This window comes from Scyliorhinus torazame, chromosome 19, assembly GCF_047496885.1.
Source record: "Scyliorhinus torazame isolate Kashiwa2021f chromosome 19, sScyTor2.1, whole genome shotgun sequence".
In the NCBI taxonomy this organism is placed as follows: domain Eukaryota; kingdom Metazoa; phylum Chordata; class Chondrichthyes; order Carcharhiniformes; family Scyliorhinidae; genus Scyliorhinus; species Scyliorhinus torazame.
In genome coordinates this window covers 85,477,322-85,493,625 of record NC_092725.1, presented here as the reverse complement: position 1 = coordinate 85,493,625, position 16,304 = coordinate 85,477,322, and the positions used below count along the sequence as shown (strand labels likewise).

The 16,304-nt window shown below is 50.2% G+C and overlaps 1 protein-coding gene across 2 annotated transcripts in view; it reads left to right on the top strand.

Annotated features, from left to right (window-relative positions):
* Positions 1 to 16,304, top strand: part of LOC140396273 (DENN domain-containing protein 2A-like) — a 149,949-nt gene that overhangs the window by 90,598 nt on the left and 43,047 nt on the right. For both annotated transcript variants that reach the window (XM_072484662.1, XM_072484661.1), the window contains exon 9: positions 2,449 to 2,636. In XM_072484662.1, the coding sequence (XP_072340763.1) occupies positions 2,449 to 2,636 (188 nt within the window). The remainder of the gene's footprint in view (positions 1 to 2,448; positions 2,637 to 16,304) is intronic.

Genomic DNA, 16,304 nt, shown 5'->3' with positions numbered 1-16,304 from the left:
CTGTCTTCCTCTATGCCCTCTTGCCTGGGAAATAGAGGGCATGTCAAGTATCAAATTAACTTGATTTAAAATTGTATGGTTGCCCCAGTTGGAGGTGACTCTAGTGCAGTGTTTTTCAAATTATTTTCCCGGAGCTACTTTTGCTGACCCACACCAGTCGAATTTTGTGACACATGCACTTACCTTGAATGCGAAAGGGGAGCTTGCTTGGTCCTCACATGTGGTCTTCATCTTTGTGAGAATGTAAAATCCACCTCATCGTGAAGGGCAACAAAATGCTGGTTTTACTGAGCACTGGATTCCCCTGGCAGATGCTACTCCAGAATGCTGGCAGCATTTAGGTGTGTTTTTAACGTGCTGTCGTAGGTCAGGCACAGCAGCTTAGTCTCTACATTTGGAGTCAGCTGTAAGTTAATAACTGACTCTGAAGGGCGGCACGGTGACTCAATAGTTAGCACTGCTGCCTCACAGCGCCGAGGACCCGGGTTCGGTCCCGGCCCCGGGTCAATGTCTGTGTGGAGTTTGCACATTCTCCCCGTGTCTGTGTGGGTCTCACCCCCAGAACCCAAAAGATGTGCAGGGTAGGTAGATTGGCCATGCTAAATTGCCCCTTAATTGGAAAAAAATAATAATCGGGTGCTCTAAATTAAAACATTTTTTAAACTGACTCTGCGGTCTCAACCTCAAAAGGAATTTTTCACCCACAACTTCTCTTTCAAAATCTGAAACTTCTTTAATTTGCTAGTACGTCCCTGCATTCAACACATATGGGCTTTGTATCCTTATTTGCATTGGCACAATTGACAAAATCATACCTCAAGAAATTATCTCTATACTGCTTTATTCCAGAGTGAAGTTTCTTCTTTGTAGTCTGTTAACCAGAGGGCCTAGAGCTCTGTAGGGCATTAACACTAGCACAGCTCTGTCCTGCCGTGGAATCTCTTGAGCAGCTCTCCCCAGCAGATTCAGATATGAGATCCTGGCCAGTAGGTACACGGCCTATTTGTGTCCCTGGCTGTCTCTTAAGAACTACACATAGCCTCATTTTCTTTTCAATATAAGCCAGTAGGACGCCATTCTCAATTTAAATGCTGGTAGCAACCATTGGGCGCTTCTCCCATGATCGGGACCATTGTGGAACACCAGGACTGATCGCTGTGCGACCCTCCCGACATCTGTTTGCAACCGATCCGTGCATCGCGGCCCGCACTTTGAAAACCCCTGCTCTAAAGGTACAGTTTCTTTACTTTTGCACAGTGTGTCAGGATTAGGGTAAATTTACTAGATCATAGCCCTTTTACTATACCTATCCAAATACACTTGCATACAATTTATTCCCTTAATTATTCTAAATACCTTTAGATATAAAAATCTCCTCAAAGCTTTTGGTTTTTGAGAATAAAAAGACATAATCCTCTTGGACCTACCCATAGAATTCCTATAGTACAGAAGAAGGCCAATTGGTCCATAGAGTCTGCACTGACCCTCCGAAAGAGCACACCACCCGGGCCCACTCCCTACCCAGGGCCACTCCTCTGTCCTATCCCCACAACCCCACCTAACCTGCACATCTTTGGACTGTGGGAGGAAACTGGAGCACTGGAGGAAACCCAAGCCTACACATGGGAGAAATTGTAAGCTCCACACAGACAGCCATCCAAAGCTGGAATTGAACCCAAGTCCCTGGCACTGTGAGGCAGCAGCTCTCTGTGCTGCCCGATAACTAAAGATTTTAAACTAGATATCTGTATTCTGCTGCTTGTAACTGCTCTTGCTAGGAGATCTGCTGTCATGGTATGTCATGTTCATCTGTCTTGAGACGTCCTCACATATACATTGTGGTCCGCAACTGCTCTGTGACATCTATTCAAGCCCAGGTGGCCGCTCTTTCTACTGCCCTCCACTTTACCCTCTTGATCTGGGTAGCTTTTCAGGTCTATTCAAATGGCCGAAATACTGACATTGTCTTTTCTGGATGCCACTCAGAGTTATTTTTGCGCTTGCCATTTCAAACAGCTCTTCGTTTGTCATGGTCTGACTGAGCATACATCTTAGCATCCACACTTCAGAAGTCTCTATTTAATCTATAATGATCTGGCATAAGAAATTCTGGGGCTCCTGAGTCTAAATGGGAATTAGTGAAGTCTGGCTACGCGACCTCCTGCCAGTTCCAAGGTAGGTGGTGAGAACAGGAAAATCTACTCTTTTGAGTTTGTTAAGTCTGGGTCGCATAAAAATCTGACCCAAGTGAGTAAACTGAGCACGTCAAACTCATTTATCTTTCAGCAGTGGGTTTGCACCCGTGAATAAACGCTGCAGTTTGAAGAAAATAATAAAATGCCGTCTTTTGAATAATGACTGAAGTTTCATTTCAGTTATTAAAACTGATATTTCTTTATACATCATTGAATTCAATTCAATTAATTCCACCTCATTCCCCACCCATAGCTCACAGCCAGCGCCTTGTGTTGGTCAAGTCAATGCTGAAACAAAGGGGCCGCTATCGGACTTTGGAGAGAGATCTCATCGAATTCCAGGAGTGGCAATTATTTGAATTCTTTGTGGTGGTTGCTCTCCACATGAAGAAGGGAACCAGTGTGTACGTCCCTGAGGTTACCCAACAGTTCCCCCTGAAGGTAAGAAGATGCTGAACCTCAGAGAAAGGAGAGAGAGACCCTTTCGCCATCTGCTCCAATGGGTTGGGATGTGGAACAGTTTACAGCTTTGAAAAGAAAATTCCTGAAATTTCTGATGTGATGTCAGAAAGCGGGGGAGGGTAGACATTGGCGCAACATACCCACACATCAAAAAGGAAGGAAAGTTTGAGGAAGTGTAATCTGTTTCAAATCTGTTTCAAGTACTCCCATTGTCTCTTGAAATACATAACAGTAAAAGTATTTAAATTCTCTTCTGCAGCAGACATCCATCTTTTCTAATGTCCTTCCCTCCTGATGTATTCAAGTGACTGCATTCCTGAATGCTCCGATTTAGTTTAGAGAGCTGTAACTTCTTGCAACATCGAGAATTACCTCACTATTAAATGGGACTCTGCTTCTTTTTTGGTCCTCTGCGAGCAATGTCCCGCCGAGGCTGCACTTCGACCCGTTCCCTGCACCAACAAGCTCAGCTCGCCATGCAGGAAGAGATTGGGGCTCCATTTTTAAATGGCCTCTCGAAAGATTAAATTCCGCCCAAAGATTTGTATTATTATACACTTTACTGGTGCACTTTGAACAATAAGTACTCTGTAGAAACTGAAATGCTGCATTAGCAAATCCTTACCTCTCAATTCATGCTGGAGGAAAATTGACAATTTATGGCTCGATTTTCTGGTATGAGTTAATTAATCTTATTCCTGACTGATCAGTAATTTTGTGGTACTGGAAATGTGATATTGATTTGTGTTTCCCAAAACCCAATATAAATATTTCCAAAGGAGTGAGAAATGAGGAGCAGAATTTTCCTGTGTATCGGCAAAGGCCAATTGTGGACGGGAAAACCAGCGTTGAAATTGCTAGCACTCAGGAGAGGAGGCTGGGGTGCCATTTTGGGTGGTGAAATGAAAATGAATGAAAATCGCTTATTGTCACAAGTAGGCTTCAAATGAAGTTACTGTGAAAAGCCTCTAGTCGCCACATTCCGGCGCCTGTTCGGGGAGGCTGGTACGGGAATTGAACCGTGCTGCTGGCCTGCCTTGGTCTGCTTTCAAAGCCAGCGATTTAGCCCTGTGCTAAACAGCCTCAGTGGGGGCAAGCTTCGCTATCTTGGCATACAGGTCGTGTGGAGTTGGGCCCAGCTGATGGAAGGAATGAAAGCAGACTTCAAGAGGTGGGATGTGCTGCCATTGTCTTTGGGGCGGATGCAGACGATGAAGATGACGGTGCTGCTGAAAGTTTTGTTCCTATTTCAGAACCTCCCGATTTTTGTTCCCAAGTCCTTTTTTAGGAAGGTGAATGGGTTGACGTTTAGACTTTTAGATGGGTGGGGAAGGCTCCGTGGGTGAGGAGGGTGTTCTTGAGGAGTGATCAACGGTGGTGGGATTGGCATTGCTGAGCTTGTTGAATTACTACTGGGCAGCAAACATCGCAATGACTAGGAAATGGATGGTGAAGGAGCAATAGAACATTACAGTGCAGTACAGGCCCTTCGGCCCTCGATGTGGGGCCGACCTGTGAAACCGATCTAAAGTCCGTCTACACTATTCCATTATCATCCATATGTTTATTCAATGACCTCCTTCTACACCATTGAAATGCCCTTAATGTTGGCGAGTCCACTACTGTTGCAGGCAGGGCATTCCACACCCCTACTACTCTCTGAGTAAAGAACCTACCTCTGACACCTGTCCTATATCTATCTCCCCTCAATTTAAAGCTATGTCCCCTCGTGATAGCCATCACCATCCAAGGAAAAAGGCTCTCACTGTCCACCCTATCTAACCCTCTGATCATCTTGTATGCCCCTATTAAGTCACCTCTTAACCTTCTTCTCTCTAATGAAAACAGCCTCAAGTCCCTCAGCCTTCCCTCATAAGATCTTCCCTCCATACCAGGCAACATTCTGGTAAATCTCCTCTGCACCTTTTCCAATGCTTCCACATCCTTCCTATAATGCGGCGACCAGAACTGCATGCAATACTCCAAATGCGGCCGCACCAGAGTTTTGTACAGCTGCAACATGACCTCATGGCTCCGAAACTCAATCCCTCTACCAATAAAAACTAACACACCGTACGCCTTCTTAACAACCCTATCAACCTGGGTAGCAACTTTCAGAGATCTTTGTCCATGGACACCGAGATCTCTCTGCTCATCCACACTACCAAGAATCTTACCATTAGCCCAGTACTCTGTATTCCTGTTATTCCTTCCAAAATGAATCAACTCTCTCTTTTCTGCATTAAACTCCATTTGCCACCTCTCAGCCCAGCTCTGCAGCTTATCTATGCCCCTCTGTAACCTGCAACATCCTTTCGCACTGTCCACAATGCCACTGACTTTACTGTCACCCGCAAATGTACTCGCCCATCCTTCTACGCCCTCCTCCAGGTCATTTACAAAAATAACAAACCGCAGTGGCCCCAAAACAGATCCTTGTGGTACACCACTAGTAACTGAACTCTAGGCTGAACATTTCCCATCAACCACCACCCTCTGTCTTCTTACAGCTAGCCAATTTCTCATCCAAACCGCTAAATCACCCACGATCCCATGCCTCCGTATTTTCTGCAATAGCCTACCGTGGGGAACCTTATCAAACGCTTTACTGAAATCCATATACACCACATCAACTGCTTTACCCTTCTCCACCTGTTTGGTCACCTTCTCAAAGAACTCAATAAGGTTTGTGAGGCATGACCTACCCTTCAAAAACCGTGTTGACTATCCCTAATTAAATTATCCCTTTCTAGATGATTATAAATCCTATCTCTTATAATCCTTTCCAAGACTTTGTCCACAACAGAAGTAAGGCTCATTGGTCTATAGTGACCGGGGTTGTCTCTACTCCCCTTCTTGAACAAGGGGACAACATTTGCTATCCTCCAGTCTTCTGGCATTATTCCTGCAGACAATGACGACATAAAGATCAAAGCCAAAGGCTCAGCAATCTCCTCCCTAGCTTCCCAGAGAATCCTAGGATAAATCCCATCCGGCCCAGGGGACATCTATTTTCACACTTTCCAGAATTGCTAACATCTCCTCCTTATGAATCTCAATCCCATCTAGTCTAGTAGCCTGAATCTCAGTATTCTTCTCGACAACGTTGTCTTTTTCCTGTGTGAATACTGACGAACCATATTCATTTAGCACCTCCCCTATCTCCTCAGACTCCAAGCACAACTTCCCACCACTGTCCTTGACTGCATTCTTTTATTCCTGACATACCTATAGAAAGCTTTAGGGTTTTCCTTGATCCTACCTGCCAAGGACTTCTCATGTCCCCTCCTGGCTCTTCTTAGCTCTCTCTTTAGGTCCTTCCTGGCTAACTTGTAACTCTCAAGTGCTTTAACTGAACCTTCACGTCTCATCTTTACATAAGCCTCCTTCTTCCTCTTGACAAGACTACTTTAGTAAACCACGGTTCCCTCGCTCAACCACTTCCTCCCTGCCTGACAGGTACATACTTATCCAGGACGTGCAGTTGCTGTCCCTTGAACAAGCTCCACATTTCAATTGAGCCCATTGCCTGCAGTTTCCTTCCGCATCCTATGCATCCTAAGTCTTGCCTCATTGCATCATAATTGCCTTTCCCCCAGCTATAAGTCTTGCCCTGCGGTATATACCTATCCCTTTCCATCGCGAAAGTAAACGTAACCGAATTATAGTCACTATCACCAAAGTGCTCACCTACCTCCAAATCTAGCACCCTGCCTGGTTCATTACCCAGTACCAAATCCAATGTGGCCTCTCCTCTTGTTGGCCTATCTACATACTGTGTCAGGAAATCCTCCTGCACACATTGGACAAAAACTGACACATCTAAAGTACTCGAACTATAGCGTTTCCAGTCAATATTTTGAAAGTTAAAGTCCCCCATAACAACTACCCTGGGCGGATTCTCCAATCCCCCACCTGGTCGGAGAATCGCCAGGGGTCTGCGTGAATCCCGTCCCCGCCGTCCTCCGAATTCTTCGGGCCCCCCATAATCGCCCCGGCGTGAATCCCGCCGCCCGCCTCGGAGAATGGCGGGGACCGTCGCGACTCAATGGGCCCTGGGGCCGCCCGGATTCTCTGGGCCGCAATGGGCCGAAGTCCCGCCAGTGAGGTGATATGGGCAGAGCTCAGAAATAGGAAGGTTGCGGTAACAATGTTGGGGCTGTACTACAGACCTCCCAACAGCAAGCGTGAGATAGAGGTGCAAATATGTAAACAGATTATGGAAAGATGTAGGAGCAACAGGGTGGTTGGTGGTGATAGGAGATTTTAATTTTCCCAACATTGACTGGGATACACTTAGTGTCAGAGGTCTAGATGGAGCAGAATTTGTAAGGAGCATCCAGGAGGGTTTTCTAGAGAAGTATGTAAATAGCCCAACTCGGGAAGGAGCCATACTGGACCTGATGTTGGGGAATGAGCCCAGCCAGGTCGTTGAAGTTTCAGTAGGGGATTACCTTGGGAATAGTGATCACAATTCCGTAAGTTTTAGAATACTCATGGACAAAGACGAGAGTGGTCCTAAAGGAAGAGTGCTAAATTGGGGGAAGGCCAACTATACCAAAATTCGGCAGGAGCTGTGGAATGTGGATTGGGAGCAGCTGTTTGAAGGTAAATCCACATTTAATATGTGGGAGGCTTTTAAAGAGAGGTTGATTAGAGTGCAAGACAGACATGTCCCTGTGAAAATGATGGTAGAAATGGTAAGATTAGGGAACCATGGATGACGGGTGAAATTGTGAGACTAGCTAAGAGGAAAAAGGAAGCATACATAAGGTCTAGGCGACTGAAGACAGACGAAGCTTTGGAAGAATATCGAGAATGTAGGACCAATCTGAAACGAGGAATCAAGAGGGCTAAAAGGGGTCATGAAATAACTTTAGCAAACAGGGTTAAGGAAAATCCCAAAGCCTTTTATTCATATATAAGGAGCAAGAGGGTAACTAGAGAAAGGATTATAAGAGATAGGATTTATAATCATCTAGAAAGGAATAATTTAATTAGGGATAGTCAAGGACAAAAGAGGAAAGTTATGCGTGGAGTCAGAGAAAATGGGTGAGATTCTTAATGAGTACTTTGCATCGGTATTCACCGAGGAGAGGGACATGACGGATGTTGAGGTTAGGGATAGATGTTTGATTACTCTAGGTCAAGTCGGCATAAGGAGGGAGGATGTGTTTGGTATTCTAAAAGGCATTAAGGTAGACAAGTCCCCAGGTCCGGATGGGATCTATCCCAGGTTACTGAGGGAAGTGAGAGAGGAAATAGCTGGGGCCTTAACAGATATCTTTGCAGCATCCTTGAACATGGGTGAGGTCCTGGAGGACTGGAGAATTGCTAATGTTGTCCCGTTGTTTAAGAAGGGTAGCAGGGATAATCCAGATAATTATAGACCGGTGAGCCTGACGTCAGTGTTAGGGAAGCTGCTGGAGAAGATACTGAGGGATAGGATCTATTCCCATTTGGAAGAAAATGGGCTTATCAGTGATGGGCAACATGGTTTTGAGTGGGAAAGTCTTACCAACGTAATAGAATTCTTTGAGGAAGTGACAAAGTTGATTGATGAGGGAAGGGCTGTGGATGTCATATACACGGACTTCAGTAAGGCATTTGATAAGGTTCCCCATGGTAGGCTGATGGAGAAAGTGAAGTCTCATGGGGTCCAGGGTGTACTAGCTAGATGGATAAAGAACTGGCTGGGCAACAGGAGACAGAGAGCAGTAGTGGAAGGAAGTTTCTCAAAATGGAGAACTGTGACCAGTGATATTCCACAGGGATCCGTGCTGGGACCACTGTCGTTTGTGATATACATAAATGACCTGGATGAAGGTATAGATGGTCTGATTAGCAAGTTTGCAGATGACACTAAGATTGGTGGAGTAGCAGATAGTGAAGGGGACTATCAGCGAATACAGCAGAATATAGATAGATTGGAGAAATGGCAGATGGAGTTCAATCCGGGCAAATACGAGGTGATGCATTTTGGAAGATCCAATTCAAGAGCGAACTATGCTGTAAATGAAAAAGCCCTGGGGAAAATTGATGTACAGAGAGATCTGGGTGTTCAGGTCCATTGTACCCTGAAGGTGGCAGCGCAGGTCGATAGAGTGGTCAAAAAGGCATACGGCATGCTTTCCTTCATCGGAATGGGTATTAAGTAAGAGTTAGCAGATCATATTACAGTTGTATAAGACTTTAGTTCGGCTAGATTTGGAATACTGCGTACAGTTCTGGTCGCCACATTACCAAAAGGATGTGGATGCTTTGGAGAAGATGCAGAGGAGGTTCGCCAGGATGTTGCCTGGTATGGAGGGCGCTAGCTATGAAGAGAGGTTGAGTAGATTAAGATTATTTTCATTAAAAAGACGGAGGTTGAGGGGGGACCTCATTGGGATCTACAAAATCATGAGAGATATAGACAGTGTAGATAGCAAGAAGCTTTTTCCCAGAGTGGGGGACTCAATTATTAGGGTTCACGAGTTCAAGGTGAGAGGGGAAATGTTTAAGGGAGATATGCCTGGAAAGTTCTTTACGCAGAGGGTGGTGGGTGCCTGGAATGCATTGCCGGCAGAGGTGGTAGAGGCGGGCACGATAGCGCCATTTAAGAGGTATCTAGTCAGATACATGAATGGGCAGAGAGCAGAGGGATACAGATCCTTCGAAAATAGGCGACAGTTTTAGATAGAGGATCTGGATCGGCGCAGGCTTGGAGGGACGAAGTGCCTGTTCCTGTGCTGTAATTTTTCTTTGTTCTTGGTTCTCTTAACGAAGGTCCCGCCGGCGTAAATCAAGATTGGTCCCTTCCGTGGGCGGCCTCGAGGGGGCGCGGGGCGATTTGGCCCCAGGGGGTGCCCCCACGGTGGCCTGGCCCGCGATCGGGGCCCACCGATCCGCGGGCGGGCCTGTGCCGTGGGGGCACTCTATTCCTCCACATCAGCCTTGTACCAATTCGCGATGGCCGGCGCGGAGATGAACCCACCCCCCTCCCGAGCATGCGCGGGGTTGACGCCAGCACACGCTGCTGCTCCCGCGCATGCGCCAACTCGCGCTGGCGGCCCTTCGGTGCCGGTTGGCGTGGCGCCAAGCCCATTCCAGCTGGCGTGGTGCAAACCACTCCGGCGTCATTCTAGCCCCCGAAGGTGCGGAGGATTCCCGCTAGGGTTTGCGCATTTTTTCCCGCCCTGACGATTTGCGCAGAATCCCGCCCCCTGTTACTTTCGCTCCTATCCAGAATGATCTTTGCAATCCTTTCCTCGACATCTCTGAAATTTTTCGGGGGCCTATAGAAAACCCCCAAAGGGTGACCTCTCCTTTCCTGTTTCTAACCTCAGCCCATACTACCTCAGTAGACGAGTCCTCATCAAACATCCTTTCTGCCACCGTAATTCTGTCCTTGACTAACAATGCCACCCCTCCCCGTCTTTTACCACCTTCCCTGAGCTTACTGAAACATCTAAACCCCAGAACCTGCAACAACCATTCCTGTCCCTGCTCTATCCATGACTCCGAAATGGCCACAACATCGAAGTGTCAGGTACCAATCCATGCTGCAAGTTTACCCACCTAATTCCGGATGCTCCTGGCGTTGAAGTAGACACACTTCAAACCACCTTCCTGCCTGCCGGTACACTCCTGCGACCTTGAAACCTTACTGATGACCTCATTACTCTCAACCTCCTGTCCACTGGAGCGACAATTCAGGTTCCCATCCCCCTGCTGAATTAGTTTAAACACTCCCGAAGAGCATTAGCAAATTTCCCCTGCAGGATATTGGTAACCCTCTGGTCCAGGTGTAGACCATCCTGTTTGTAGAGGTCCCACCTACCCCAGAATGAGCCCCAATTATCCAGGAATCTGAAACCCTCCCTCCTGCACCATCCCTGTAGCCACGTGTTCAACTCCTCTCTCTCCCTATTCCTCATCTCGCTAGCACGTGGCACGGCTAACAACCCAGAGATAATAACTCTGTTCTAGCTCTAAGATTCCACCGTAGCTCCCTGAATACCTGTCTTACATCCCCATCCTTACCTATGTCGTTGGTGCCTATGTGGACCACGACTTGGGGCTGCTCCCCCTCCCACTTCCGATCTGAGACATCACGGACCCTGGCACCTGGGAGACAACACACCAACCACGAGTCTCTCTCGTTCCCACAGAATCTCCTATCTGTCCCCCTAACTATGGTGTCCCCAATGAATAATGCTCTACTCCTCTCCCCCCTTCCCTTCTGAGCAACAGGGACAGACTCTATGCCACAGACCTGTACCCCATGGCTTACCCATGGTAAGTTTTCCCCCCCCCCACCAGTATCCAAAGCGGTATACTTGCTACTAAGGGGAACGGCCACAGGGGATCCCTGTACTGACTGCTTCCTCCCAGCCCCTCTCACCGTCACCCATCTATCTTTATTCTTCGGAGTAACTACATCCCTGAAGCTTCTATCTATGACCACCTCTGCCTCCCGAATGATCCGAAGTTCATCCAGCTCCAGTTCCCTCTGAGGAACTGGTCTTTGAGGAGCTGGTCTTTGAGGAGCTGGTCTTTGAGGAGCTGGAGATGGGTGCACTTCCCACAGATGAAATCAGCAGGGACACTGATGGCGTCCCTCACCTCAAACATTCTGCAGGAGGAACATTGCACTGCCTTCCCGACCATCCTCTCTAGATAACTTGCGAATAAAAAAAGAAAAAGAAAGAGCTTATGTGATATTCACTCAACCCCTTCGGTTAGAGGAGGTGGCTCCTCTCCCGCGCTTTTAAATCACCGGCTCCTCTCCCGCTTTTAAATCTCCCACTCCTCTCCCACTTTTAAATCTCCCGCTCCTCTCCCGCGCTTTTAAATCTCCGGCTCCTCTCCCTCTTTTAAATCTCCGGCTCCTCTCCCGCTTTTAAATCTCCGGCTCCTCTCCCGCTTTTAAATCTACGGCTCCTCTGCCGCGCTTTTAAATCTCCGGCTCCTCTCCTGCTTTTAAATCTCTGGCTTCTCTCCCGCTTTTCACTCTCCCAGCTGTCTCTCTTCTCGCCCTGTTTTCACTCTCCCGGCTGTCTCTCCTCTCGTGCGCTGTTTTCACTCTCCCGGCTGCCTCTCCTCTCGCGCTGTTTTCACTCTCCTGGCTGTCTCTCCTCTCGCGCTGTTTTCGCTCTCCCGGCTGTCTCCTCTTGCGCTGTTTTCGCTCTCCTGGCTGTCCCTCCTCTTGCGCTGTTTTCACTCTCCCGACTGACACTCTCCTCGCTGTTTTCGCTCTCCCGGCTGTCCCTCCTCTCGCGCTGTTTTCACTCTCCCGACTGTCTCTCCTCTCGCGCTGTTTTCACTCTCCCCGCTGTCTCTCCTCTCGCGCTGTTTTCACTCTCCCGGCTGTCTCTCCTCTCGTGCTTTTTTCACTCCCCCGACTGTCTCTTCTCTCGCGCTGTTTTCACTCTCCCGACTGTCTCTCCTCTCGCGCTGTTTTCACTCTCCCCGCTGTCTCTCCTCTCGCGCTGTTTTCACTCTCCCGGCTGTCTCTCCTCGCGCGCTGTTTTCACTCTCACGACTGTCTCTCCTCTCGCGCTTTTTTCACTCCCCCGACTGTCTCTTCTCTCGCGCTGTTTTCACTCTCCCAGCTGTCTCTCCTCTCGTGCTTTTTTCACTCCCCCGACTGTCTCTCCTCTCGCGCAGTTTTCACTCTCCTGACTATCTCTCCTCTCGCGCTGTTTTCACTCTCCCCGCTGCCTCTCCTCTCGCTCTGTTTTCGCTCTCCCGGCAGTCTCTTCTCTCGCGCTGTTTTCACTCCCCTGACTGTCTCTCCTCTCGCGCTGTTTTCACTCTCCCGACTGTCTCTCCTCTCGCGCTGTTTTCACTCTCCCGGCTGTCTCTCCTCTCGTGCTTTTTTCACTCCCCCGACTGTCTCTTCACTTGTGCTGTTTTCGCTCTCCCGGCTGTCTCTTCTCTCGCGCTGTTTTCGCTCTCCTGGCTGTCTCTCCCCTCGCGCTGTTTTCACTCTCCCCGCTGTCTCTCCTCTCGCGCTGTTTTCACTCTCCCGGCTGTCTCTCCTCTCGTGCTTTTTTCACTCCCCCGACTGTCTCTTCTCTCGCGCTGTTTTCACTTTCCCGGCTATCTCTTCTCTCGCGCTGTTTTCACTCTCCCGACTGCCTCTCCTCTCGCGCTGTTTTCACTCTCCCCGCTGTCTCTCCTCTCGCGCTGTTTTCACTCTCCCGGCTGTCTCTCCTCGCGCGCTGTTTTCACTCTCACGACTGTCTCTCCTCTCGCGCTTTTTTCACTCCCCCGACTGTCTCTTCTCTCGCGCTGTTTTCACTCTCCCGGCTGTCTCTCCTCTCGTGCTTTTTTCACTCCCCCGACTGTCTCTCCTCTCGCGCAGTTTTCACTCTCCTGACTATCTCTCCTCTCGCGCTGTTTTCACTCTCCCCGCTGCCTCTCCTCTCGCTCTGTTTTCGCTCTCCCGGCAGTCTCTTCTCTCGCGCTGTTTTCACTCCCCTGACTGTCTCTCCTCTCGCGCTGTTTTCGCTCTCCTGGCTGTCTCTCCTCTCGCGCTGTTTTCGCTCTCCCGGCTGTCTCTTCTCTCGCGCTGTTTTCACTCTCCCGGCTGTCTCTCCTCTCGCGCTGTTTTCACTCTCCCGACTGACACTCTCCTCGCTGTTTTCGCTCTCCCGGCTGTCCCTCCTCTCTCGCTGTTTTCACTTTCCCGGCTGTCTCTTCTCTCGCGCTGTTTTCACTGTCCCGGCTGTCTCTTCTCTCGCGCTGTTTTCACTCTCCCGACTGTCTCTCCTCTCGCGCTGTTTTCACTCTCCCGGCTGTCTCTCCTCTCGCGCTGTTTTCACTCTCCTGACTGTCTCTCCCCTCGCGCTGTTTTCACTCTCCCCGCTGTCTCTCCTCTCGCGCTGTTTTCACTCTCCCGGCTGTCTCTCCTCTCGTGCTTTTTTCACTCCCCCGACTGTCTCTTCTCTCGCGCTGTTTTCACTCTCCCGACTGTCTCTCCTCTCGCGCTGTTTTCACTCTCCCCGCTGTCTCTCCTCTCGCGCTGTTTTCACTCTCCCGGCTGTCTCTCCTCTCGCGCTGTTTTCGCTCTGCTGGCTCTCTCTCCTTCGCGCTGTTTTCAGTCTCCTGGCTGTCTCTTCTCTCGCGCTGTTTTCGCTCTCCTGGCTCTCTCTCCTCTCGCGCTGTTTTCACTCTCCCGACTGACACTCTCCTCGCTGTTTTCACTCTCCCGACTGACACTCTCCTCGCTGTTTTCGCTCTCCCGGCTGTCCCTCCTCTCGCGCTGTTTTCACTTTCCCGGCTGTCTCTTCTCTCGCGCTGTTTTCACTGTCCCGGCTGTCTCTTCTCTCGCGCTGTTTTCACTCTCCCGACTGTCTCTCCTCTCGCGCTGTTTTCACTCTCCCGGCTGTCTCTCCTCTCGCGCTGTTTTCACTCTCCTGACTGTCTCTCCCCTCGCGCTGTTTTCACTCTCCCGGCTGTCTCTCCTCTCGCGCTGTTTTCACTCTCCCGGCTGTCTCTCCTCTCGCGCTGTTTTCACTCTCCCGACTGACACTCTCCTCGCTGTTTTCGCTCTCCCGGCTGTCTCTCCTCTCGCGCTGTTTTCACTCTCCTGACTGTCTCTCCCCTCGCGCTGTTTTCACTCTCCCCGCTGTCTCTCCTCTCGCGCTGTTTTCACTCTCCCGGCTGTCTCTCCTCTCGTGCTTTTTTCACTCCCCCGACTGTCTCTTCTCTCGCGCTGTTTTCACTCTCCCGACTGTCTCTCCTCTCGCGCTGTTTTCACTCTCCCCGCTGTCTCTCCTCTCGCGCTGTTTTCACTCTCCCGGCTGTCTCTCCTCTCGCGCTGTTTTCGCTCTCCTGGCTCTCTCTCCTCTCGCGCTGTTTTCAGTCTCCTGGCTGTCTCTTCTCTCGCGCTGTTTTCACTCTCCCAGCTGTCTCTCCTCTCGCGCTGTTTTCGCTCTCCCAGCTGTCCCTCCTCGCGCGCTGTTTTCACTCTCCCGGCTGTCTCTTCTCTCGCGCTGTTTTTGCTCTCCTGGCTGTCCCTCCTCTCGCGCTGTTTTCGCTCTCCCGGCTGTCTCTCCTCACGCGCTATTTTCACTTTCCCGGCTGTCTGTCTCTCTCCTCGCTGTTTTCACTCTCCCGGCTGTCTCTTCTCTCGCGCTGTTTTCACTCTCCCGGCTCTCTCTTCTCTCGCGCTGTTTTCGCTCTCCCGGCTCTCTCTCCTCTCGCGCTGTTTTCGCTCTCCCGGCTCTCTCTCCTCTCGCGCTGTTTTCACTCTCCTGGCTGTCTCTCATCTCGCGCTGTTTTCAGTCTCCCGGCTGTCTCTCCTCTCGCGCTGTTTTCACTCTCCCGGCTGTCTCTCATCTCGCGCTGTTTTCAGTCTCCCGGCTGTCTCTCCTCTCGCGCTGTTTTCGCTCTCCTGGCTGTTTCTCCTCTCGCGCTGTTTTCAGTCTCCCGGCTGTCTCTTCTCTCGCGCTGTTTTCACTCTCCCGGCTGTTTCTCCTCTCGCGCTGTTTTCACTCTCCCAGCTGTCTCCTTTCGCGCTGTTTTCACACTCCCAGCTGTCTCTCCTCTCGCGCTGTTTTCACTCTCCCGGCTGTCTCTCCTCTCGCGCTGTTTTCACTCTCCCGGCTCTCTCTTCTCTCGCGCTGTTTTCACTCTCCCGGCTGTCTCTTCTCTCGCGCTGTTTTCGCTCTCCTGGCTGTCCCTCCTCTCGTGCTGTTTTCGCTCTCCCGGCTGTCTCTCCTCTCGCGCTATTTTCGCTCTCCCGGCTGTCTCTCCTCTCGCGCTGTTTTCGCTCTCCCGGCTGTCTCTCCTCGTGCGCTGTTTTCACTCTCCCGGCTCTCTCTCCTCTCGTGCTGTTTTCACTCTCCCGGCTGTCTCTCTTCTCTCGCTGTTTTCACTCTCCCGGCTCTCTCTCCTCTCGCGCTGTTTTCGCTCTCCCGGCTGTCTCTCCTCTCGCGCTGTTTTCACCCCCGGCTGCCTCTCCTCTCGCGCTGTTTTCGCTCTCCCGGCTGTCTCTTCTTGTGCGCTGTTTTCACTCTCCCGGCTGTCTCTTCTCTCGCGCTGTTTTCACTCTCCCGGCTGTCTCTCCTCTCGCGCTGTTTTCGCTCCCCTGGCTGTCTCTTCTCGTGCGCTGTTTTCACTCTCCCGGCTGTCTCTTCTCTCGCGCTGTTTTCACTGTCCTGACTGTCTCTCATCTCGCGCTGTTTCCGCAGTCGGTTTGGGGGAGGTTGGAGGCGGCTTTGTGTAGCGGAACCAGCTTGAGGGCACTGTTGTTGGTGCCCCTTCCATTCTCCCATTTCGGTACTCTGCGAGCCTGGTGGTGGGTTTGGAACCATTGTAGGCAACATTTGTAACAATCTGGTTTGTGCTGACGGGGTTGGATACGAGGTTCCGCCAGGTGGGGATAGAGTACCTCAGGGATTTGTTCGTTGGGGAAAGGTTTGCAGGCGAACCAGTTACCAAAGGGAAACCGGTTTAGGTATCTGCAGGTTAGGGACTTTATTAGGAAGGAGGTGGCGTCCTTTTTGGCGCTGCCACCCCCCCATTTCTGAAGGATAAGCTTTTGTCTGAAGATGACATTGGCCGGGCAGGGTTGCGGACAGGAAAGGGAGTGTGCCCCCGTGGAGGAGATCAGGTGCAAGTGGGAGGAGGAGTTGGGGGTGCATTGGGGGCCGG